Source organism: Cataglyphis hispanica, chromosome 2 (assembly GCF_021464435.1).
Source record: "Cataglyphis hispanica isolate Lineage 1 chromosome 2, ULB_Chis1_1.0, whole genome shotgun sequence".
Lineage (NCBI taxonomy): Eukaryota > Metazoa > Arthropoda > Insecta > Hymenoptera > Formicidae > Cataglyphis > Cataglyphis hispanica.
The window spans coordinates 9,685,837-9,709,867 of NC_065955.1; the positions used below are offsets into that span (position 1 = coordinate 9,685,837).

General features: G+C 34.0%; 2 protein-coding genes and 1 pseudogene across 2 annotated transcripts; 1 reads left to right on the forward strand and 2 right to left on the reverse strand.

Annotated features, from left to right (window-relative positions):
* Positions 1–3,871: 3,871 nt before the first annotated feature.
* On the reverse strand, positions 3,872–5,569 carry LOC126859162 (uncharacterized; the record flags this gene model as incomplete). The annotated part of the gene is made up of 1 exon (XM_050610197.1): positions 3,872–5,569. A coding segment is annotated over exon 1 (879 nt), but the record flags the coding sequence as incomplete, so codon positions are not given.
* A 1,355-nt stretch (positions 5,570–6,924) lies between these two features.
* Positions 6,925–10,919, reverse strand: LOC126857007 (uncharacterized). The gene is made up of 6 exons (XM_050606073.1): positions 9,594–10,919; positions 9,161–9,539; positions 8,354–8,959; positions 8,048–8,266; positions 7,276–7,890; positions 6,925–7,022 (listed from the first exon to the last, which is right to left on the reverse strand). The coding sequence occupies exons 1-6, from the start codon at positions 10,917–10,919 to the stop codon at positions 6,925–6,927; spliced, it is 3,243 nt and encodes a 1,080-aa protein (XP_050462030.1).
* Positions 10,920–17,771: 6,852 nt separating this feature from the next.
* LOC126857015 (uncharacterized) lies at positions 17,772–22,935 on the forward strand (annotated as a pseudogene).
* The last annotated feature ends 1,096 nt before the right edge of the window (positions 22,936–24,031 follow it).

The following is a 24,031-nucleotide window of genomic DNA, read 5'->3' on the forward strand; positions in this document are numbered from 1 at the left end:
TCCAATTTCTTTTTTCTTGATGCTAGCACGGCTAATGTCGAGTCGAAGTCACGTGACCACATGCAACGCTGAAACGAGCGTCTCATGAATTTGCATCTTAATGCATACTTATATAGACTAATTAATTTTCTTGCATATTTCTCTGCGCTATTTTTATTTGGATATATATTTACGGTTACAATTATTAAATAAAATTTTTTCATGCGGCATGCGTAGTCTACAACAGTCATAATTTGTAAAAAATGAGCAATTACGATATTCTCCTATCAATCAGTCTAGTACAATTTACCAATCTGAGAGTTCTAGTGCAACAGTCTAATTAGCAATGTAAACTATATATAGTCTATACTATAGTGACTATGTTTATACGTCGCCCTTAATCGAATTTAATAATGTCCATTGTTGTAAAACTTACCAATCAGCTATTCCTCTGAAGAATGGAATGACTGTGATTGGCCTTAGAACTACTAAGTTATTAAATCCGATTAGGAGTGACGTGTGTTACGTCTCAGCGACGCTCTTTCTCTCTCTATACCCAGTTAGTGAGAAAAAGATTGCTCTCTACTTTTAAGCGGGGAGCACACACTTTTGCATAAGCGCATAATTATAAGCATAAGGAAATTGATTGGTTCATTTCCTTATGCATATATTTGTGGACCAATCAATTTCTTTATGTTTATGGTTATGCGCTTATGCAAAAGTGTGTGCTCCCCGCTTTATAGGGAAACCTGCTTCCACCGGCTATACCCCAAGGACGCCGAGAGCTAAGACTAATCTAGTGGATCTAGGGGAATGATGTAGCGCGGAACTATTTGGTTACTAGGAAGTTTCACTAGGTATTTTAGGGATATGGACGCAACTAGGTATATGTAATTCGAAGGTTAATCAGGTTTAAAGAATAGACTTTTAATATTATAATAAAAGAAAGATATCGATTATGGTTGCGTTTTAGCGGCAAGTCCGCTTGTATTGCGGGTTCACCATATGCAAGGGGCTTGTTACTTAAGATATATATATATTAATTAGAAACCGTAAGAGTTAGAGAATTAAGATTTGAAAAGGAACATTATGATAGAAATTAAGGATAGTTAACAAATTGTGGACACTAAATAATAGAGAGTTAGTTAGATCGAATTAATTTATTATGAGAATTGTCTAAAGGATAAGGTCTTTTATTTAATATCAATACTTGATTATATTATGACTCTAAATTTCTGATAGAAAGGGAAGGTTTAGAAAAGAGGTCGAATGTCGCCAGGGGCACCGTAATAAGCGCTCGGCAACGATGGAATTTTAGGGAGAATGTGTAATGTCGCAAGGGCACCGTAATTAGCGCTCGGCAACTAGGTTCAAGGATTGGGTTGTGTTCAGAAAATTAGATAATAAATTTGATTTTAATTTAATCTCCTGTTGTCATTTCTTGTGGGAGATTTTTAAATTGATAGGAAACGCCGTCAGAGCACCTCGATCAGCGCTTGGCAACTAGGTTTAAGGGTTATATAAAGAATTCAAGAAGAAAGGAGGAAGTCGCCAGGGGCACCATAAGCGCTCGGCAACGAGGTCAAAATTTAGGAAAAAGGGAGTCGCCAGGGGCACCATAAGCGCTCGGCAACGATGGATTTTCGGGAAAAAGAGCAAAGTGTTTCAAGATTAAGTCAGGTTCAAATGACAACAGTAGTATATATTTTGCATGGAATTTATAAATCTTACTTAGTATTGATATTAGGGGTGTGTTTTAAATAATAGTAGGATAATAGATTAAAGTTGACTGACTGGAAACTGTCAGCCACATGCTAATGCTTGACAGAGGATTTCTTATTATTTAGAGGATGAAAAGGTAATTAAATGATATTAGGGGTTGTCAGTTAATTCAAATAAAGTTTCTAATATTTATGGAAAGATGGGATTTATAGTAATTGTAAGTATTTACCGTGATATGGCAGAAAAATCTTTTCTTATGTTCAAATTCTGGTCGTACTTTGTTAAGCCCTTCTCTCGTCCTTTAAGACCTCGGTCGTGGATGAAGTAGGCCGGATAAAAGTACACAGATGTATGCACAAAGTTCTTTATTATTTCCTTAGTTTTACACAACTTAACACTGAATCGACAATTATATTAATCGAAATGGAATAGTGAATAGTACGCGAACAATGAACAAATAATACGGAGCGAATACTTGTACGAAATAGTAAGGAATTAGTAATGAATAATGTTAGCTAAGAATAAATGATTCGAATGCTTGAAGATCTCTTAATTGACTGACCGAACTGACTGTAATGCTATGACTGAATGATCTGAACGTAATGCTCCGAATTGACTGCAATGCTCTGAACGTAATGCTGAATGATCTGAATGTAATGCCCCGAACTGAATGCTCCGAAGGTTCGAAATCGCCGGCTTATATACTGTCGAAACAAAGGGTCTTCGGGCCGTGCGCAGCACACGCGTCGCGCTCTGGAAGGTTCTTAGAATGATTCAGTGGAGGACTTCTGAGAAGAAAGATTTTTAACAACAATTCTTCTGAGAATTGTCGATCGATATGTTTATCTGACTATTGAGTTTCGGCGCTCGTGGTCGTAGCCGTCGCATGTCCGTTCGACTTATCGCTCGCAGTATCAGGTTTCACTGATATGAGGCCTCTTATGCGCATTCTCTTCTTAAGCTTAGTTAATATTTTATAATATAAAATCCTTAATAATATGGTTAATATTTATGCTTATTAATTTATGGAATCATTTGTTCTATTTATTTCAGTTCTGATAATAAGTTGGCAATTTAATATAAAGTTATGGCATTCTATAGTTTAAAAATATAGATATTTTAGATAACTTATATGTATTATATGTAGTGTATATAATTTATGATTCCATAGAATATAAGCCTCTTAAATTTATATTTATGGTCGCTTGATCGATACTACAATAAAGCATATTAATTTTATTAAAATCATTTCTTTATGGAAGCATTCGCGCATTATATAATAACCTGTTTTAATTAATATGATTTTAATTATTTATAAAGTATAATTGTATTGGATATAGTATTGAAAGTTTTATATGTGATGTTTTGGATAAAATAATTATAAATATTCAACAAATCATAGTCAACAAATTATTATTATATACGTTTTATGATTCCATAAAGTACGGCGCATTTACTCCTCAATTTAAGAGTGAGTAATTATTATATATATATTTGTCTGTATGATTAAATATTAAAATCTTAAAAGTTAGATATTAGTATCGATATTATCGAGTATGAAACTCGCTCGCAAGTTCGTTCTTAAAGTAATCAGCAGGTTAGTTCTAGAAAGTCACTGCTGTACAGCTAGCTAGTTCTAAATAATGCTTCCTGATTCGTCAATCTAAGGAATTCTCAATTCCTTGCGCCATCGATTATTATTACTAAAAGGATTAAAATATATTCAGGTTTTAGGCTAAATAACCATATGGAACTAAAATAATAAGCGATTAATGAAATTAGTTAACAATTAAAATAAAAGCAAATGGATTACATAATTATTCTATAGGTATTTTGTAGGGATAAAAGCGGTACTTAATTACTAGCTAAAATATAGTTTTAAAATTGGCAGGACGTTACACCTCCCCCCTTATTTAAGAACAAATTACGATGTTTTCGTAGTGATTTGTTCGAGATTCTTCAATCGGTCTCTTAGATTTTTATAAGCATGATTTTCAGAATCATCTATCTCAATGGTTGCTGATTCGATGTTGACTCCAGCATTTTCGCTTATTTTTAAAGAACAATCGGTCGCTGGTGGTTCTAGGGGCAATAGGGGTGGCTCTTCGGGTGCAGAGGGTGGTGATATGTCGTCCTTGTTGTTGTCGTCTTTGTTAATTGGTCCTCGTGCGAGATGAAGTAATAAATGGGCGAGAGAGCTCCAGATCGCTCCCAATAAATGTAAACTCCATCCATAGGCAGTATGTAGAGCATATCCATGAATAGCAGTATCGACAACGATTTTTATAATGCGGATGACTACTAGGATGCCAAATATACCGGCTGTTGCAGAACCAAATGTAACAAATCCATTCCATACTCGAGAAGCGGCATTCTCAGCTATTTTATTGAGAGAAGCTTCGTCTAGCAGGTTGTACATGGAGACTACGTTCGTATCGATGGAATGGCCAGTGAGTCCTCTAGCGATTGTATTAAGGAGAGCAGGTTTCTCTGCAGGAAACATAATGTGGTCCCTCAGCTTTTCTATATCCTTCTTGGAATATATTCCGCTGATAGCAAGAGGTCCTGGTGTTAAGTAGTCCCAAGATAAAGTTGTTAATGGTCGTAATTGTTGAGGTGGTAGTTGTCTTACTTGCGGTTCAGGTGTAAATTGAACCCAAGTATCTTCGATGCGATATATCGTAGGTAATTCGTAACTGCACTCTCTTTGATTTCCGAGTTTAGTAATTACTCGAGATTTAGGAGTAAGAAATAAGGAAATATTACGCACAGTTACTGGTAACTCCGTGTAACATCCTTCTGTCCTTCTTACTGTGACATCTACAGGTATGCATTTGACAATATGAGTAACTTCTCCAGTGGTGACTGCCATATAGCCTGGTCCCTTCATAAGTCGATATGCGAATTCATCTGGTTGAAGAGTAGCAAAAGACAAGGCATTAGTTATTACTTGTCTTTCCAGTTCGCATTTTTGTTGCATGACATTATGATATAATGAAGTCATTTGATGACGATTGTGTTTTTCTACATATACAAATTTAGAGTTCATATATGCGAAAATATCCAGATTATCCACGGAAATGATGCCACGACTGGCAAAGGTATCTCCCTTTTTGGTTTCCAGGATAAAAGTTTTGGATGTTCTGTGCAGAGTAGAATGTATCCACACAAGGGTTGTTCCTTAGTTTTGGTGAGAGCAAAGGTGATGTCTTCCGTTGTTAAGCTGTAGATGATGGGAGACACTGAATTGATAGCGTCGTCTACAATTCTGGTTGCTGGGTCTTCATAGAGGACATCATACCGATGGAAATTACATGATGATGTTGGTATAGGCTTCCAATGCGTGTAGCCGTCGTCTGAATCAATACAGAAACCTTCGCTGATAGCGCAAACGGTTCCTGATTTCAATATTATTTTCCCTGAGTTTAGCTGTACAGGGACGTGCGATGATCTCAAGAATATCTTAAGGACAGCTTGAACAATAACGTCATCCCATGTGCCGTAAGGATCGGAGTATTGCGTTCCTTTACAGCTTCCATCATTGCTAATTTATCCAGCCAGGGTAAGGCTGTGAAAAGAAGTCTGATTAGCTCTCAGACCATGGATGATGTTGCCGGCTCCTAATGAGAAGGTTCCATCTTGAAACATCCTTCGACATAAGGAGTATCCAGTCTCGTGGATATAGTCCGCTCTTCCATTGTGGACTGCCGAGACGTGCGAATGCATTCCGCAGTGGTAGATTGTCCTTGAGATTTCAACCTTGCATTGGATAACCTCTGCATGGTTGTAATCGGAAAGTTGTAAAAGTTGGACGTATGTTTCGCTGGTATTGGGTTTTCGATAATTTAAGTTGCATTCACCAAAATCGAGCAGCGATACCGAAGTAATGTTAAGGTGTTGTCCGCCGCAATCAAACCCGATAAGTGCGCAGAGTGGGCTTATAAAAATGAATATTGCAAGGTGTCTTAACATCTCTGCAATTATACAAATATACATATATATATATATACATATGTATATATATATATATATATATATATATATATATATATATATATGATTTCCTATTTTACTTACTTAATGTCTAGATTAAATTTCCCTTTTTTTTATTTTTTCTTTGTCATTACTCGTAAATAGCTACATAATGTATTTCTTGAGAGTTCGGATATATAAGAGTACATTTTAATATACACCTATATGTGTTACGAGTAATTATATTAATAATTATATTATCGATGCTTCAATTGAAAGGAAAAGTATATATAAATGTCTTAGAATCTTAAAGCAGTATTATTATAATAGAATTTTTTTTATAAGATAATGTATCTTTCTATAAAATTTAAAATTAATATAATATTGGTAATACAAAATATATGTACATAATATATAGGAATATATTATATAGACCCTTTTTATATATTTTTTTTTGTATGTGATTCCTATATGGTATTACCGAGTTATGTGTATTTCCTCTAATTTCAATATTTTCCTTAAGGTAGAAATGTTACTCTATAAAAAATATGTTTTTTTTTCTTTTTTTTTCTTTTATATTTTCTTATAATTACATACTAAGAAGGAATATATTTATATATATTATTGAAATTTTAAAGCATATTATTATTATTAATGTAACTATATTGGTATAATTTTTATAATATAATATTTCTTATGTCATTCTAATTAATGTTAGTAGTAAAGATTAGTGGTTAATGATTATTATTTAGATTTATTAGTAACTAGCACTAGTAATTATAGTATGGTAGTATTCCGTTAAAGTATTAAGTAATTAGTAATTAATAATTAAGTAATTAGTAATTAGTAATTAATATTCAATATAATTAGTAGAAGCTGTTAAATAATGATAAGCAGATGATATGCCATTAGAATAGTGTGTTAGGGTATTACTAAGATTCTAATAGAGGTCAATGATTTCTTGGGAGTTGACATCAAAATTACAAGCGCAATCCCGTTAGTATTGTTTTCTAAAAGTAATAATAAATCAAACGTATGAAGTAAAGCATTTATCGCATCGTAAAATTGAGCGCGTATAAACTATTTTAACTCTCTCAATTTTGACAAAATTTATAAATAACTACTGTATGACATAATCCAGCTGGAATAAAATGATAAAACAAGCGAAAATAAAATAATTTATAGTAAGTAGTTAATAACCGTTCAAAAAAAAGAATAGAGTTGTTATCCATCTTAAGATAACCCAGGACTTTAGCACAATAAGCACAGATGATGGTGTGCGGTTAAAGAGGAATGATGCTTTTGTCCTGAAATAATAATAAAATAATTCGTTGGCGATGCCAACGCATCTGTAACCAAAAATAATATTCACATTGTTTTATCCTGGCTCAACGTGAGCGAGTTTTAGTTTATTGATGTGTACAATTCGAGATTTATTCTTTATTAAAATTTTAACATTATATTGAGGTAAGATTTCTATAACTTGATGAGGGCCCGTATATTGATCAGAGAATTTCCCTCTTGCGGGTTCTTTTAATAAAAATACATATGATCCTACACGAAAATTTTGCGGATTAATTTTTTGATCATAATAATATTTACTTTTTTCTTTTGCTGCTATAAGATTTTTACGTGCTTCTTCCTGTATATCGTTAATTTTATTAAATAAATCAGTTAAATATTGTTGATAAGTTATCTCTAGATTCTCGTCTATTGGTGTGTGAGCGGAGGGTAATCGTGCTATACGACCAAAAATTAATTCAAATGGTGAAAATTTAGTACCTTCGTGAACGCTGGTATTATATGAGAACATTGCCATATTAATATAATTATCCCATTCCTTTTCTTTTTCGACTTGGGTTTTTAGATATTCGGTTAGTACGTGATGTGATCTCTCAATTGAACCGTTGAATTGTGGATGATAAGTAGTTTTAAAATGTTGGATATTAAACTTTTTTGTTAAGTTACGCATTAAGGCGGAGAGGAAATTAGTTCCTTGATCAGTAAGAATAGCTTTGAGAGTGTCATAAATACAAATAAAATTTTTAGTAAGAGCATCGGCTATGGCTAAAGAAGTTGCTTCTCTTAATGGTACGGCTACTGAATATTTAGTTAATAAATCTTGCATAGTCAAAATATATTGGTTACCGGTATTTGTGATTGGAAGAGGGCCTACTATATCAAGAGAAATTTTATCAAATGCAGAACCGGGTGTGTCTGTAATCACCATGGGTTGTTTTGTTTTTATTCTTGTTAATTTCTTTAATTGACATTGACGACATCTTTGAATGAAATTTTGAATGTCTTTTTTACTGGAAAAACATGTTTTTCCAGTAATAGTGAGGTCTTAATCGATTATATGTTTTAGTAATGCCTTTATGACCACCGTGAGCTGAAGAATGATTTTCATTTATAAGAGCTTCTCGTTGTTCGAAAGGTGGAGTTCGGACAAGGTTTTTGCAAACAGTAATGTGGACTGGTAAGTCTCTTAAATATCCTTGATTCTGGCCTATTATATAATGCCAGGGTAAATCATCGAAATTATCAGTTTTACTAATACTGAAGGAAGTTAATTGTAATTCCATTATTACATCTAAAAGAGAGCGTATGCAATTTTTTAAAGTTTGAATTTCTATATTTGTCCGATTATTATGTTTTATTGGAAGTGATATTAATTTACCGTGATTTAAAGATTTTACATTAGCCCTTTCATACATAAGATCTTGATAATTAGGTAACAAATTTGCTTCTTGATATTCTTTAGCGCCATTATCAAAAGGAGTTCCATTTAAATAAATAAAAATTACGTGATTGTCTGATTGTTTCAATAAGCTATCGCGGTTTTCGGTTATAATGATTCGGTCTGTGTTTTGAGGTTCATCGTTAAGGTCAATTATCTCTTCGTATTGATTACTATCTTCATCTGAATTTGCAATTATTCTATCCATTTCATCGCCATCGCTAAAATATTCTTCTATTGTTATATTAGGTTGTTCAGATGCGGATTGATTATCTTCTAATTGTTGATTATACGGGGAAAAATCAATTGGTGAAGAGGACATTTCTCTGTTTGAGATAGGCCTTCTAGGTCTACGTTCAAAAGAAAATGTTGATTCGTTTGATGATTCGTCTACTGGATTAGCGGTAAATAAGGGTAGAATGCAGTTTATAGGTGGGTTTCGAGATAAGGCGTCTGCATTATTATTCAAACTTCCCTTCTTATATTGTATTTCATATTCGTATTCTGCTAATTTTGTTCTCCATTTCCATAATCTTGAAGAGGGGTCTTTAATTGAATGGAGCCAAACTAAAGGTTTATGGTCAGTTACAATTGTGAATTTTTTACCATATAGATAGGGTCGAAAGTGATTAATACAATAAATTATTGCTAAACATTCTTTCTCAATAGTGGAATAATTTTGTTCTGCGATATTTAACACGCGAGATGTATAAGCGATAGGTAAATCTTTTCCGATTTATCCCTGACTGAGTACTCCTCCAATAGCATATCCGGATGCATCGGTCGTTAAAACAAAGGGTTTAGTAAAATCAGGATATTGAAGTACCGGTTCAGAACATAATGCGTTTCTTAAAATATTAAATGCTTCTGTTTGACGTTGTTGCCAATTAAATGTATTGTTTTTCTTTAACAAATCGGTTAATGGCTTGGCAGTCTTAGAAAATTGTGGAATAAATCGTCTGTAATAACCTGCTAATCCCAAAAATTGTTTAATGTTTTTCTCATTTTTAGGTATAGGAAATTCGGATATTGATTTTATTTTATTAGGATCAGGTTTAACTCCGTCAGCTCCGATTATATGACCGAGATAAGCTACTTCATGGCGAAGAAATTCGCATTTATCCGGCTGTAGTTTTAAATTTGCTTTTCTTAATCTTTCCATTAATTTATTAAATTTAACTTCATGTTCCTTTAAAGATCTAGCATAGATGACTATATCATCCATATAAACGAATAATTCGTTACCTTGCAGCCCGGAAAGGACATTATCCATTAATCGTTGAAAGGTTGCAGGAGCGTTTTTTAGACCAAATGGCATTCTTTTAAATTGATAATGGCCATATGGAGTTGAAAATGCGGTTTTTGGAGCGTCTTTAGATGCCATAGGAATTTGATGGAAACCAGAAGCTAAGTCGAGGACAGAAAAATATTTGGCAGATCCTAATTGATCGAGAATATCAGTTATATTTGGAAGAGGATAAGCGTCTCCTATAGTTTTTTCGTTAAGGCTGCGATAATCGATGACCATTCGCCATCGCTTATTACCTTGAGAATCAGGTTTCTTTGGCACTATCCACACAGGAGAATTATAGGGAGAAGTAGAATATTCGATTAAGTCATTGAATAATAATTCATTAACTTGTTTATTAATTTCGTTTTTATGGACAGGGGGAAATCGGTATTGTTTCGTATGGATAGGAATTTCGTCGGTTGTGGGTATAGAATGCTGCGTAGCATTAGTGGCTCCAAGACTGTCGTCTGGAAGATGAAATCTATCGGAATGATTAATAATCAACGATTTAACATTGTCTGACTCCTCGGAGTTCAAATGTTCCAATCGTAAAAGCTGCATGACAGCAGATGCGCGATCGCAAGGGGGGGCTTCCTTGTCGAGAAAATTAACAGGGGCAATATTATTATTATTTCTTTCATAATATAAAGGGTTATCAATAGAAGAATTAAAATTATTATAGATCGCTAAGGTCCCTAAGGCTGTGGCGATATAATTATTTTCAGAATTAAGTGAGTTTGTATTGATCACTGTATGCCCTAAGGTTGCAGTGATATATTTAGAATTATTTTCTTTATTAATATCGAGAGTTGAGTTTTTGATAAGAGGATCGTTGGTCGTTTCATTCCCTCGGGCTTCAACGACACCGTCTCGGATCGTGGATCCTTCAAGCGTATCCGCAAGATCAAAATCTAGTAACTCGATAGAAGGAATTTTTATATCGTATTCACATTCAGTGGTATTAAAAATAGGTAAGTAAGCTTTGCCTTTAATGTTCGTGATGATTGCTTCTCCGAAATAAACATTTTCGGCTGGTGTATAACGTGGTATATATCCATATTGTTTTTCAGGATTAGTAATATTGATATAAAATGGAGATACAGATCGTTTACCAATATGAATATAAATTGTTTCTGAAAAAGGAATACTAGAGTTATCGTAATGCAAGCATTTATTGTTATAATCTATACTAGCCATTCGTTCTTTTAGAAACATATTTCCTAAAATACCATCTTAAGGAAAACCAACTGTGTCGGGAACTACATGGAAATAGGTGGGTAGATTGAATAAATGTATGATGACGGAACCTACAGTACAGATAGGTTCAGAAGATATACCTTGAAGAATTAAGGTTTCATTTTTATCCAAGATTATATTTTCATTAATAAAGCGCTGTTTTATGAGATTAACTCCAGAGCCTGAGTCAATCATGAAAGAACATTTAATATTTAAATCTGGAGATGAAAGAATAACAGAGGATAAACTACTAGATTTTATTTTATTTTCTACTCGTTCGATGCGGGTGACGGAATCAGAGTTTGGTTTTGAGGTAATGCCATAGTCACAGGCGCTTGTTGTGGAAGGGAAGGGCGCCCCGTCTGAATGTCGTTCCGGCGGACGCCGTTTATTACCGGAACGCTCTGTGCGTTTCCCGGATTATTATTATGGTTATTGGAATACGAAGAAGATGGATTATTTTCAGTAGATCGCCTATATGCGAGTTTGCGACATTCGTCTATAAGATGTCCGGGATTTTTGCAATAACGACATGTTTTTCCGACAGGATAATTAGGTCCAGGTATTCCGGGAATCAGTGGTTTTATAAAAGGAGTTATATTATTTCGAGGATGTTGTGTTTCATTATATTGCGGTAAATTACTTGTTTGGGGAGGGTCCGATTTATTTAAGAAATCAGCGCGAGTGGAAAAGTTAGGTTTAGAAAGCGGTATGGTCCGTTTACGCGCGTTTTCTGCTTCTAAAGTTTTTGAAAGTTGTATTGCCGATTCTAGAGCTCCGTCGAATGTATAAGATCCTTCTAATTTAACTCTGATTAAAAGATCGGAAGGGAGACCGTTAATAAAACTTGTAGTTACGCTACGCTCAATACTATCTTTTGTAATTTCGTCGATATATCCACCGGCATTAGTTTCCCCATCAATTATAGTTGCGCGTAATTCCTTTACTCTTTCTATATAATCAAATATATTTTCGTTAGGTTTCATATAAATATTTGCTAATTCTCCGCGATATTGGTCTACGGATTTGTTAGGGCCAAAAATTTTTTTTAATTTTCTTGTTAATTCGAAAACAGTATGATATTCCGTACCTTCTATAGCAGCATAAGCATGTCCCTGTAATTTGTTAATTATTAATTGTACTAAATGATATTCATGATAACCAGGAATTAATGCGAGGGCTCGTTCACACATTTTGCTGAAATAAAAAACAGAAATTTTGTGTCCATCATATTTAGGAATAGAATCAACTACATCTTTAAGGCGAATCGGGGAGGCTGTATCTGCAGGGCTAGACCTGCGAGGAAAATTTTGAGCGGAATAGTAATCGGAATTATAATTTGGTTGTTGATTTTGAGGTGGATTAGAAAATTGAATGTCGTTAATACGTTGATTTAATTGTTCCATTTGTTCAGGCAATGAAACTAAAGCAGAGATTTGTTCATTTAGATTTTTTATTATTGACTCGTGTTGATTGTTATCGGAATTAGCATTTCTACTTTGTTCGATTTCGCGTTGTAAGTTTTTCAATTCATCCTGTTTTATTTGTAACATTTTGGCATGTTCTTTAAGCATCTTTTCTTTTTCATTTAATTTTTGATTGAGGATTTCTAAATCTGATTGTGTTAAAATTTCGTTAGTATCAGAAGGAGTGTTAGAACATTGGGATCGTGTATTAGGCATGATTAATTATTTAGGTTACTATAATGGATGTATGTATATGTTTTGATTCAAAGAATATGATTCAAGGTTTAGATTTTTTCTTACGTTGTTAAATTTATTTATTTTGGACCAAATAATTCATAAATTATATAGATTTTGCGACGAGGATCTGTTTGTTCGATTGTTTTATAATCAGGATGTTTATATTCAAATTCAATTGGTATTAGCTTATAGTTCGTATTTTTAGTCTCGTTAAGCTTAGATTTATCTGAATTATTGTCGGAATTAGATTTATCTAAATTACCATCAGATTTAAATTTGTCTAAATTATCGTCGGGTTTAGAGTTATCTGAATTGTTAATTAAGTTTTGCAATTTCGTAAGATGAGGAAGAGGGTCTTGGGAAGAAAGAAGTGCTTCTTTAATCTGGAATTTAATCCTTTTAACTTGAACTCGATGTCCACCCTTTTTGGGCATCTATACAAAGATTGAAATATGTCAGAAATTCAACATAGTTCGTTGCCGCGTTTTCCGGCAGCGACGATTACAACTGTTGCCACACTCCTCGTCAGCGACAATTGTTCGTTGCCACACTTTTTCGGCAGCGACAATTACAACTGTTGCCACACTCTTCGTCAGCGACAATTGTTTTGTTGCCACGCTTTTTCGGCAGCGATAGTACTTGTTGCCACACTCTTCGTCAGCGACAATACTACGCCACACCTTTTCCGGCAGCGACAAATACAACTGTTGCCACACTCTTCGTCAGCGACAATTGTTTTGTTGCCACGCTTTCAGCAGCAATAGTATTTGTTGCCACACTCTTCGTCAGCGACAATACTATGCCTCGCTGTACAGCGACGAACCTTAGGTGAATTTCAAGTTATATAAATATTGATCTTTAAGTTAAAAATATATATATTTGTATATAAATTATTTTCTTTTTTAGAAGAAAAGGATTAATTCCGAGACCTTTTTCCCTCGGGAAGATCCTTGTTAGTCCTTTTGGCAATCCCACCGCTGCCACCAAAAAATATGTTACGTCTCAGCGACGCTTTTTTCGTCTCTATACCTCAGTTAGTGAGAAAAAGATTGCTCTCTACTTTTATAGGGCAACCTGCTTTCACCGGCTATACCCCAGGGACGCCGAGAGCTAGGACTAATCTAGTGGAACTAGGGGAATGATGTAGGCGCGGAACTAGTCGGTTACTAGGAAGTTTCACTAGGTATTTTAGGGATATGGACGCAACTAGGTATATGTAATTCGAAGGTTAATCAGATTTAAAGAATAGACCTTTAATATTATAATAAAAGAAAGATATCGTTTATGGTTGCGTTTTAGCGGCAAGTCCGCTGTATTGCGGGTTCACCATATGCAAGGGGCTTGTTACTTAAGATATATATATATTAATTAGAAACCGTAAGAGTTAGAGAATTAAGATTTGAAAAGGAACATTATAATAGAAATTAAGGATAGTTAACAAATTGTGGACACTAAATAATAGAGAGTTAGTTAGATCGAATTAATTTATTATGAGAATTGTCTAAGTAATAAGGTCTTTTATTTAATATCAATACTTGATTATATTATGACTCTAAATTTCTGATAGAAAGAGAAGGTTTAGAAAAGAGGTCGAATGTCGCCAGGGGCACCGTACTAAGCGTTCGGCAACGATGGAATTTTAGGGAGAATGTATAATGTCACCAGGGCACCGTAATTAGCGCTCGGCAATTAGGTTCAAAGATTGAGTTGTGTTCAGAAAATTAGATAATAAATTTGATTTTAATTTAATCTCCTGTTGTCATTTCTTGTGGGAGATTTTAAATCGATAGGAAACGCCGCCAAGGCACCTTGATCAGCGCTCGGCAACTAGGTTTAAGAGTTATATCAAGAATTCAAAAAAGGAGGGCGCCAGAGGCATCATAAGTGCTCGGTAACGATGGATTTTCGGAAAAAAGTGCAAAATGTTGCAAGATTAAGTCAGGTTTAAATGACAACAGTAGTGTATATTTTGCATGGAATTTATAAATCTTACTTAGTATTGATATTATGGGGGTGTTTTAAATAATAGTAGGATAATAGATTGAAGTTGACTGACTGGAAACTGTCAGCAACTTGTTAATACTTGACAGGGGATTTCTTATTATTTAGAGGATTAAAAGGTAATTGAATGATATTAGGGGTTATCAGTCAATTGAAATAATGTTTCTAATATTTATAGACTGAAGGGGGTTTATAGTAATTGTAAGTACTTACCGTGATGAATCAAGAAAATCCTTTCTTCTTCTCAAGTTCTGGTCGTACTCTGTTAGGCCCTTCTCTCGTCCTTTAAGATTTCGGTCGTGGATGAGGTAGGCCGGATAAAAATACACAGACTTATGCACAAAGTTTTTATTATTTCCTTAGTTTTACACAATTTAAACACTGAATCGACAGTAATAACAATTAATATGTTAATCAAAATTGTATAGCGAATAGTATCGAATACGCGAACACAATGACCAGGTGCAGAGCGAATGAATGATTTGAAAATGAGTTCGTGAGTCAATGAATTTAATAATGAACGAATAATACGGAGCGAGTACTAAATAGTAATGAAATAGTAATGAATAATGCTGACTAAGATGAATGCTTAAAGATTTTTTAATTGAATGACTCTGAATGCTTGGAGGCTTTTAATTGAATGACTCCTTGAGGTTCGAAATCGCCGGCTTATATACTGTCGAAACAAAGGGTTTTCAGGCCGTGTGCAGATCACGCGTTGCGCTTTGCGGAATGTTCTTAGGATGATTCAGTGGAGGACTTCCGAGAAGAAAGATTTTTAACAATAATTCTTCTGAGAATTGTCGATCGATATGCTTATCTGCCTATTAAGTTTCGGCGCTCGTGGTCGAAGCCGTCGCGAGTCCGTTCGACTTATCGCTCGCAGTATCAGGTTTCACTGATATGAGATCTCTTATGCACATTCTTCTCAGCTTAGTTAATATTTTATAATATAAAATCCTTAATAAGATGATTAATATTTATGCTTATTAATTTATGGAATCATTTGTTCTATTTATTTCAGTTCTGATAATAAGTTGGTAATTTATATAAAGTTATGGCATTCTATAGTTTAAAAATATAGATATTTTAGATAACTTATATGTATTATATGTAGTGTATATAATTTATGATTCCATAGAATATAAGCCTCTTAAATTTATATTTATGGTCGCTTGATCGATACTACAATAAAGCATATTAATTTTATTAAAATCATTTCTTTATGGAAGCATTCGCGCATTATATAATAACCTGTTTTAATTAATATGATTTTAATTATTTATAAAGTATAATTGTATTGGATATAGTATTGAAAGTTTTATATGTGATGTTTTGGATAAAATAATTATAAATATTCAACAAATCATAGTCAACAAATTATTATTATATACGTTTTATGATTCCATAAAGTACGGCGCATTTACTTCTCATTTTAAGAGTGAATAATTATTATATATATTTGCCTGTATGATTAAATATTAAAATTTTAAAAGTTAGATATTAGTATCGATATTATCGAGTGTGAAACTCGCTCGCAAGTACATTCTTAAAGTAATCAGCACGTTAGTTCTAGAAAGTCACTGCTGTACAGGTAGCTAGTTCTAAATAATGCTTTCTGATTCGTCGATCTAAGGAATTCTCAATTCCTTGCGCCATCGATTATTATCACTAAAAGAATTAAAATATATTCGGTTTTTAGGCTAAATAACCATATGGAACTAGATTGATAAACGATTAATGAAATTAGTTAACGATTGAAATAAAAGCAAATTGATTAAATAAATGTTCTATATTCCATAGATATTTTGCAGGGATAAAAGCGGTACTTAATTACTAGCTAAAATATAGTTTTTAAAATTGGCAGGATGTTTACCTCCTCCGTCTCCTTATTTAAGGACAAATTACGATATTTTCGTAGTGATTTGTTCGAGATTCTTCAATCGGTCTCTTAGATTTTTATATACAAAAGCTTCAAGAATATCTATATCAATGGTTGCTGATTCGATGTTGAATCCAGCATTTTCGTTTATTTTAGAGAACCATCAATCGCTGATGATTTTAAGGGCAATAAGGGTGATTCTTCGGATGCAGAAAGTGGTGATCCGTCGTTTTTGTTGTTGTCATTTTTCTTAATAGGTTTTCGTGCAAGATGAAATAACAGATGAGAGAGCTCCTGATAGCTCCCAATAAATATAAGCTTCATTCATAGAGTATTTTTACAAGGCACCCTTAATCAGATTTAATAATGTCCGTAGTTGTAAAACTGGCCAATCACAGCTATTCCTCTAAAAAATGGAATGAGTGTGATTGGCCAGCCTTAAAACTACGGATGTTATTAAATCCGATTAGGAATAACGTGTAAACGTAGTCATCGGCAGTATGTAGAGCATCCATGAATAGCAGTATCGACAATTTTTATAATGCAGATGACTACTAGGATGCCGACGATTGCAGAGTTAAATGTAACAAATCCATTCTATACTCGAGAAACGGCATTCTCAGCTATTTTATTAAGAGAGGTTTTGTTTAACAGATGTACATGGAGACTGCCCCATCAATAGAATGGTCAGTGAGCCCTCTAGCAATGGTGTTGAAAAGAGCAAGAAGTTTTTCTGCAGAAAACATAATGTGCCCTCAGCTTTTTTATATCCTTCTTGGAATATATTCCGCTGATCCCAAAAGGTCCTGGTGTTAGGTAGTCTCAAAATAAAGTTGTCAATGATCGTAGTTGAGGAGGTAGTTGTCTTACTTGCGGTTTAGATATAAATTGAACCCAAATATCTTCGATGCTATATATCGTAGATAATTTGTAGCTGCACTCTCTTTGGGTGCGTTCGGTTTGGACGCTTATATGCTATGAGCGCTCACGCTTATAAGTGCCAATTTCAATTGTTCATTTTGATTTGTGAGTGCTAATACAATGTTTACACAACCGTTCATTTTAATGCTTGTAAGCGAATTTAAGCATCAAAATGTCTGACAAAACAAAATTTTACGACAAAATTTTTTCACAATGACCTTAATAACGTTATTTACAACGATATTAATGTTACTTGAATTATTAGATGATATTAAAGATAAAAATTCTTATTATAAGAATATACAAAAATGTAAAAGATTATTAATTAAACGCTCTATAATATCAATACCACGATTGCAAAATTTAGAGAATATTATATCAGCTTAGATGATGAATCATTTAGATTACATTTTAGACAAGTATTATGTTTCAATATTTTTAAATCGTATAGCTTGATATAAATTTAATGCATTTATAACAATAACAATAACTTTTATTTAGAAGTATACTGTTACGTCCAGACTCTTTAACGTCAGAGTCAACGGGAGGGCGTAACCTATCTAACTCCGCTAGACAAACGTTAGACAACGAGTGTCTCGGAGACGAACGAATTGACCGGGGCCTGAGACAGGTCAACGACCTAGAGGGTCACTTTTACTCTGTCAGTAGACCGTTCGTTCGGTGGTCCCCTTTTCGGTAAAAAAACTAAATCCTTATTACCCAGGACGAGACCTTGTGCGATCTCGGGATAAAAGATAGAGAACGGGTTATGCAAGAAAAAGAAAATTATTTATAATTTTAAAGACATCAAATTTTCACATTTATTTAATAAAAGAAATAAGAAAAAAACAAAATTATATGGATTATCTAGGTTAACATCATTACTTAGTTTATTACTTAGTATATACTATTTATTAATTATTTTTTATTTATATATATATATTTTTTTTTTGAGTGCGTTTTATGGAATTTCCTCTATGACACATGAAGAAGGGGGAAATTTTTTCCAAAGAATCTCGATAGGGACGACGACAGGATATTTACACCTCGGGGTGAACCACGGGATTACGCTGTCTGGTAGGCCCTCCGTTAATGCGGTCCGCAATTCTTTAAAGTCCACCGGGCCGGGCCCTATGCGGACGATTCCGTCTGGAAGTGAGTCGTAGATCGGAGGAAACTGGCCCAACATCCAGAAGTGGAACTGGTCCTCGGACAACCCTTGTTGATTGGGTTGCGGTTCCGGCTTAGATCGAGATGTGTCCTCGGTCTCTGGGGATACTTCTCTTGATTGAATCGGGAAGCCGGGGAGAGAGGTGATTCGCCTTCGTAATTGATATCCCGTAGTTCTTTGAGGAGGTCTTCTTGGTAAAGGGGGTGATGGGGGGAAGAATAGGGAGAATCGCTTAAAATGATAATAGAGGGGGTGGGCAACTCTGATCTTAAGCGAGTAGGGAAAGCTGGAGGAGAAGTAGCAGAAATCGGGGAGTGAGGAGTGTCAGCTATAGATATATTAACGTTAGTGTCGTTATTGATGTTAATTTCGAGTGGTTCCGCCTGAGCTCGAGCCAATTTCTTCCTAAGCCGTCCATTCCGATGGTTACGCGTGCGTTTTACCGACGCACGGAGGATCGCTTTCGAGATACTCCTTCCACTAAGGGAGGATATAATAATAATAAAAAAAGACAAAAAAACGGTTTGGCGATAAGGAAATCTGAAATAATTCTTGGGATTTGTTTAAAGAAGAGAAAATAATTTTAGTCTTGCATAGTATTATTCACTATTTTAATCTTTAGATTTTAGAATAAATGCTCGATCTTCTATTTTTTCTGATAGATTTGTATTCGATGTAATGTGTATTAATTTATTTTAATTTATTATATATGCATTTGGGTTTTATATAAATAATTATGTGAGTTAGAATCCACAAAGAGATTAAATTGGGAGTCGTTCTTGGGGAATGCGAACTATCCTTGATGACTGATAGAAAGTCACGGGTAGCTCTGCAAAATGCGAACGACTCTTGGTGACTGATAGAGAGTCACGGATAGCTCTACAAAATGCGAACGACCCTTGGTGACTGATAGAAAAAGGGAATATAGTTTCGGAAGTATGGGAAGTAGAAGAGAAATATAGTAATAATTTAATTTTACTTTTTATTCAGGTAATAAGTTGTATATAATTTTTGGTTTTTGAATATTTATAGATCTATATGTGAAAAATTTTGTGTTGCAAGAGCAACAGCATTATATGCTGTAAGAACAGTTATAAAAGCTCTAGTAAATTTGGCACCTTTTTTTATAATTTGGCCGGAAGGCAATAAGTGCGAAGAAATTTTTATGTTAGGCTATTTGTGATCATACACGAAAATTTATACATTGCTTTACTGGACATGCTAGTTCTTTACGATTCTATGATCAACGTGTATTTCGCTTAGCTGAGATATTTGAATATTTGGAAGATCCAAATAAATTTCCTAATAATAGTCATTTAGTAGGCGATGCAGCTTATACTTTCCAGGATCACTTAATGATTCCATTCCGAGATAATGGACATCTAACAGATCGACAATAAAATTATAACTTCTGTCATGCTTCCACTAGAATGGCAATTGACCGAGCTTTTGCCTTAAAGGGAAGATTTCGAAGTTTGCGTACTGTGCTAGATATGGAAAGAATTGATATAATCCAGGATTTTATCATAGCTTGTTGTGTGTTACATAATATATGCCTTTTGCAACATGACAAATTGTCACTTTCAGAAATTAATCTCACAGAAAATCCGTCAGCATTTAATTTACAAGAAAGAAAAAGGAATGAAGCTGCGGGACTTGCAAAACGAGATATGATATGTAATAATTTGATAATGCAAAATGCATAAAAATATATGCATGTTTATTTTTTAATGTTATTAATACTAGAAAAGTATAAAATATAAAGTTGATATTGAAGTTGAAAAACAAATGTTATATTATTTGTTAAACAAACAGAATAATAAACAATATCACTTTTTTTCTAAAATATTAATTAACTTGTCCAAAAAATCAAGAATTCTTTGATAAAATACTGAATTTTCTTGATGTCGTCTTTCTAAAGCTTCTTCTACTCTTTTTTCATCTTCTTTTATTTCTTTAAGTAATGTTTCAGTCGTTGAAATGCGCCGTATTTTCTCTAAAAAATTAATAATTATTTAAAACAAATTATTTAAAAATCTCGAATTGAGATTAATTTTAAATCTTGATATCAAACCAAATAAATTTCGTGCCTTGTGCACATAATCAGTTTCACAGAAAACTTATTTTTCTGTTTCGATCGGACACAGGCCCGATCGAGCCTGTGTCCAATTGCAACCATATGTGTCTGATCGAGCCGATGTCCGATCGGGTCTGTGTCTGATCGGTAATGTGCGCAATCGAGACTCACTCGAGTCAATTATAAAAAAACATTTAGTATTTAAATCTGGAGACGAAAAAACAACAGAGGGTACACTACTAAATTTTGTTTTATCTTCTATTCGTACAATATGGGCGACGGAATCAGAATTTGGTTTTGAGATAGTGCTATATAGTCACAGGCGCTTGTTGTGGAAAGGGCGTCCCGTCAGAATGTTGTTCCGGCGGACACTGTTCATTATCGGAACGCTCTGTCGCATTTCTCGCATTATTATTATTATTATTATTATTATTATTATTATTATTATTATTATTGTTATTACTATTATTATTATATTATTATTATTATTAGAGTATGAGGTATATAGATTATTTTCAGTAGATCGCCTATATGCGAGTTTGCGGCATTCATCTATAAGATGTCCAAAAGTTTTACAATAACGACAGGTTTTTCAATAAGATAATTAGGTTCAAGTGTTCCCGGGATAAGTGGTTTTATAAAAGAAGTTGCATTAGTTCGCGGGGGTTGTGGTTGATTAAATTGTGGTAAGTTTGTCGCTTAAGGAGGATTCGATCTATTTGAGAAATCAGCGCTGGAAGAAATATTAGATTTGTAAAGCAGTACGGTCCGTCTACATGCATTTTCTGCTTCTAACTTTCTGTTTTTGAAAGTTGTATTGCAGATACTAAAGCTCCCAAATGTATAAGATCCTTCTAATTTAACTTTAATTAAAAGATAGGAAGGGAGACCATTAATAAAACTTGTAGTTACGCTACGCTTAATGCTATCTTTTGTAATTTTATCGATATATCCGCTGGCACCAGTTTCCTCATCAATTACAATTGCGTGTAGTTCTTTTACTCTTTCTATATAATCGAATATATTTTTGTTAGGCTTTATATAAATATTTGCTAATTTTCCGCGATATTGATCTACAGATTTATTGAGACCAAAAATTTTTTTCAATCTTTTTGTTAGTTCGAAAATGGTATTATATTCTGTACCTTCTATAGCAGCATAAGTATGTCCCTGTAATTTGTTAATTATTAATTGCACCAAGTGGTATTCATGGTAACCTGGAATTAATTCGAGAGCTCGGTCACACATTTTACTGAAATGAAAAACAGAAATTTTATGATCATCGTATTTAGGAGTAGACTCAACTACATCTTTAAGGCGAATCGGGGAATCTGTATCTGCAGGGCTAGATCTGCGAGGAAGAGTTTGGGCAAAATAATAGAGAATTAGAATTAGAAAATCAGAATTATAATTTGTTTGTTGTTTGCGAGATGGATTAGAAAATTGAATATCATTAATACGTTGATTTAATCGTTTCATTTGTTCAGGCAGCGAACTTAAAGCAGAGATCGGTTCGTTCTTATTATTGATTCATATTGATTATTGTCAGAATTAGCATTTCTACTTTGTTCGAGTTCGCGTTGTAAATTTTTTAATTCATCTTGTTTTACTTGTAACATTTAAACATGTTCTTTAAACATCTTTTCTTTTTAATTTAATTTTTGATTAACGGTTTCTAAATCTGATTGTGTTAAAATTTCATTGGTCTCAGAAAAAGCGTTAGATCACTGTGATCGTTTATTAGACATGATTAATTAGTTAAATTACTATATAATAGATATGTATTTTGATATGTACTTTGTATATGTACTTTGATTTGAAGGATATGTTTCGAGTTTTGAATCTTACTTACGTTTTTTAATTTATTTATTCAGGATCAAGGGATTCACAAATTTTATAAGTTTTGCAATTTTGTAAGAAGAGGAAGAGGATCTTGGAAAGAAAACTTCTTAAATCTGAAACTTAATCCTTTTAATTTGAATTTGACATTTGCCCCTTTTGAGCATTTATATAAAAAAAATGTATTTGGAATTTAACTGAGTTCGTGCCGCATTTTTTGGCAGCGACAATTGCCACTCTTCGTCAGCGACAATTGTTTGTTGCTACACTTTTTGGCAGCAATAGTATTTGTTACCACGCTCTTCATCAGCGACAATACTATGCCACACTTTTCGGTAGCAGTAGTAGTTGTTGTCGCGTTCTTCGTCAGCGATACAATACTATGCTATGCTGTACAATGACGAATTTTGGATGAATTGCAAATTATATAGACATTTGTCTTTTCTCTCAAAGAATTAATTTCCGAGACTCTTTTCACTTAGGAAGATCCTTGTTAATCCTTTTGGCAATCCCACCGCTGCCACCAAAAATATTGTGTATATGTTTCAGCGGGGAACACACACTTTTGCATAAGTGCAGAGCCATAAGTATAAGGAAATTGATTGGTTCATTTCGTTAGGCATATGTTTGTGGACCAATCAATTTCTTTATACTTATGGCTATGCGCTTATGCAAAAGTATGTGTTCCCCGCTTTAGTCTTAACGACGCTCTTTCTCTCACTATACCTTAGTTAGTGAGAAAAAGATTTTTCTTTATTTTTATAGGACAATCTGCTTTCACCGGCTATACCCCAGGGAGAGCCGAGAGCTAGGACTAGTGGATCTAGGGGAATGACGTATCGGAACTAGTTTACTAGAGGGTTTCACTAGGTATCTTAGGGATATACGTAGCGTAACTATTATCAGAGAGAAGCCTGAAAGCGGTCATCCTGTTTTTCATATTATAGTTCTCGGTCCCGTAAAGCAGCGCCTCTACGTCTATTTTACTATTCTACGGCCGCTTGGAACTACGTGGCCACGTCCATTTTCAAGCAGGATAAAGCGGGGAGCACACTTTTGCATAAGCGCATAGCAATAAACATAAGGAAATTGATTGGTTCATTTTCTTATGCATACATTTGTGGACCAATTAATTTCTTTATGTTTATGGTTATGCGCTTATGCAAAAGTGTGTGCTCCCCGCTTAAAACAGCCGAATGGTTCATTTCCGTGCTACGTCCACTTTTCAATTTTGGTTCATGTCTGTGCTACATTCACTTTTCGATATTGTCAATACTGGTAGTACACTGATCGCTAAACAAAGAGAAATGATTGCATCGTCTTCGTCTCTCTTTCATCGCGTATGTGTGTAGCGTTCATGAAGGCACAAGCGCCGACATGTTGAACACACGGATGCGATTGTTGGAAGTTGGGATGAGATAATATATAATAAACAAGGAGCGACAATCGCATGTTGTCCTTGTTTCTCTAGCGTATTGCTTTACGGCCGAAATACGG

Bases quoted from the DNA above. Each gene is read 5' to 3' on its own strand.
- LOC126857007 (XM_050606073.1), bottom strand. From the start codon at position 10,919: ATGTTTCTAAAAGAACGAATGGCTAGTATAGATTATAACAATAAATGC. The intron at 9,540-9,593 runs GTTAAATTTAAT...TTAAAACTACAG, and splicing joins GATCTTTAAAGGAACATGAA to CCGGATAAATGCGAATTTCT. The intron at 7,023-7,275 runs GTAAATATTATT...TTTTGGTTACAG, and splicing joins TATAGCAGCAAAAGAAAAAA to ATGCGTTGGCATCGCCAACG.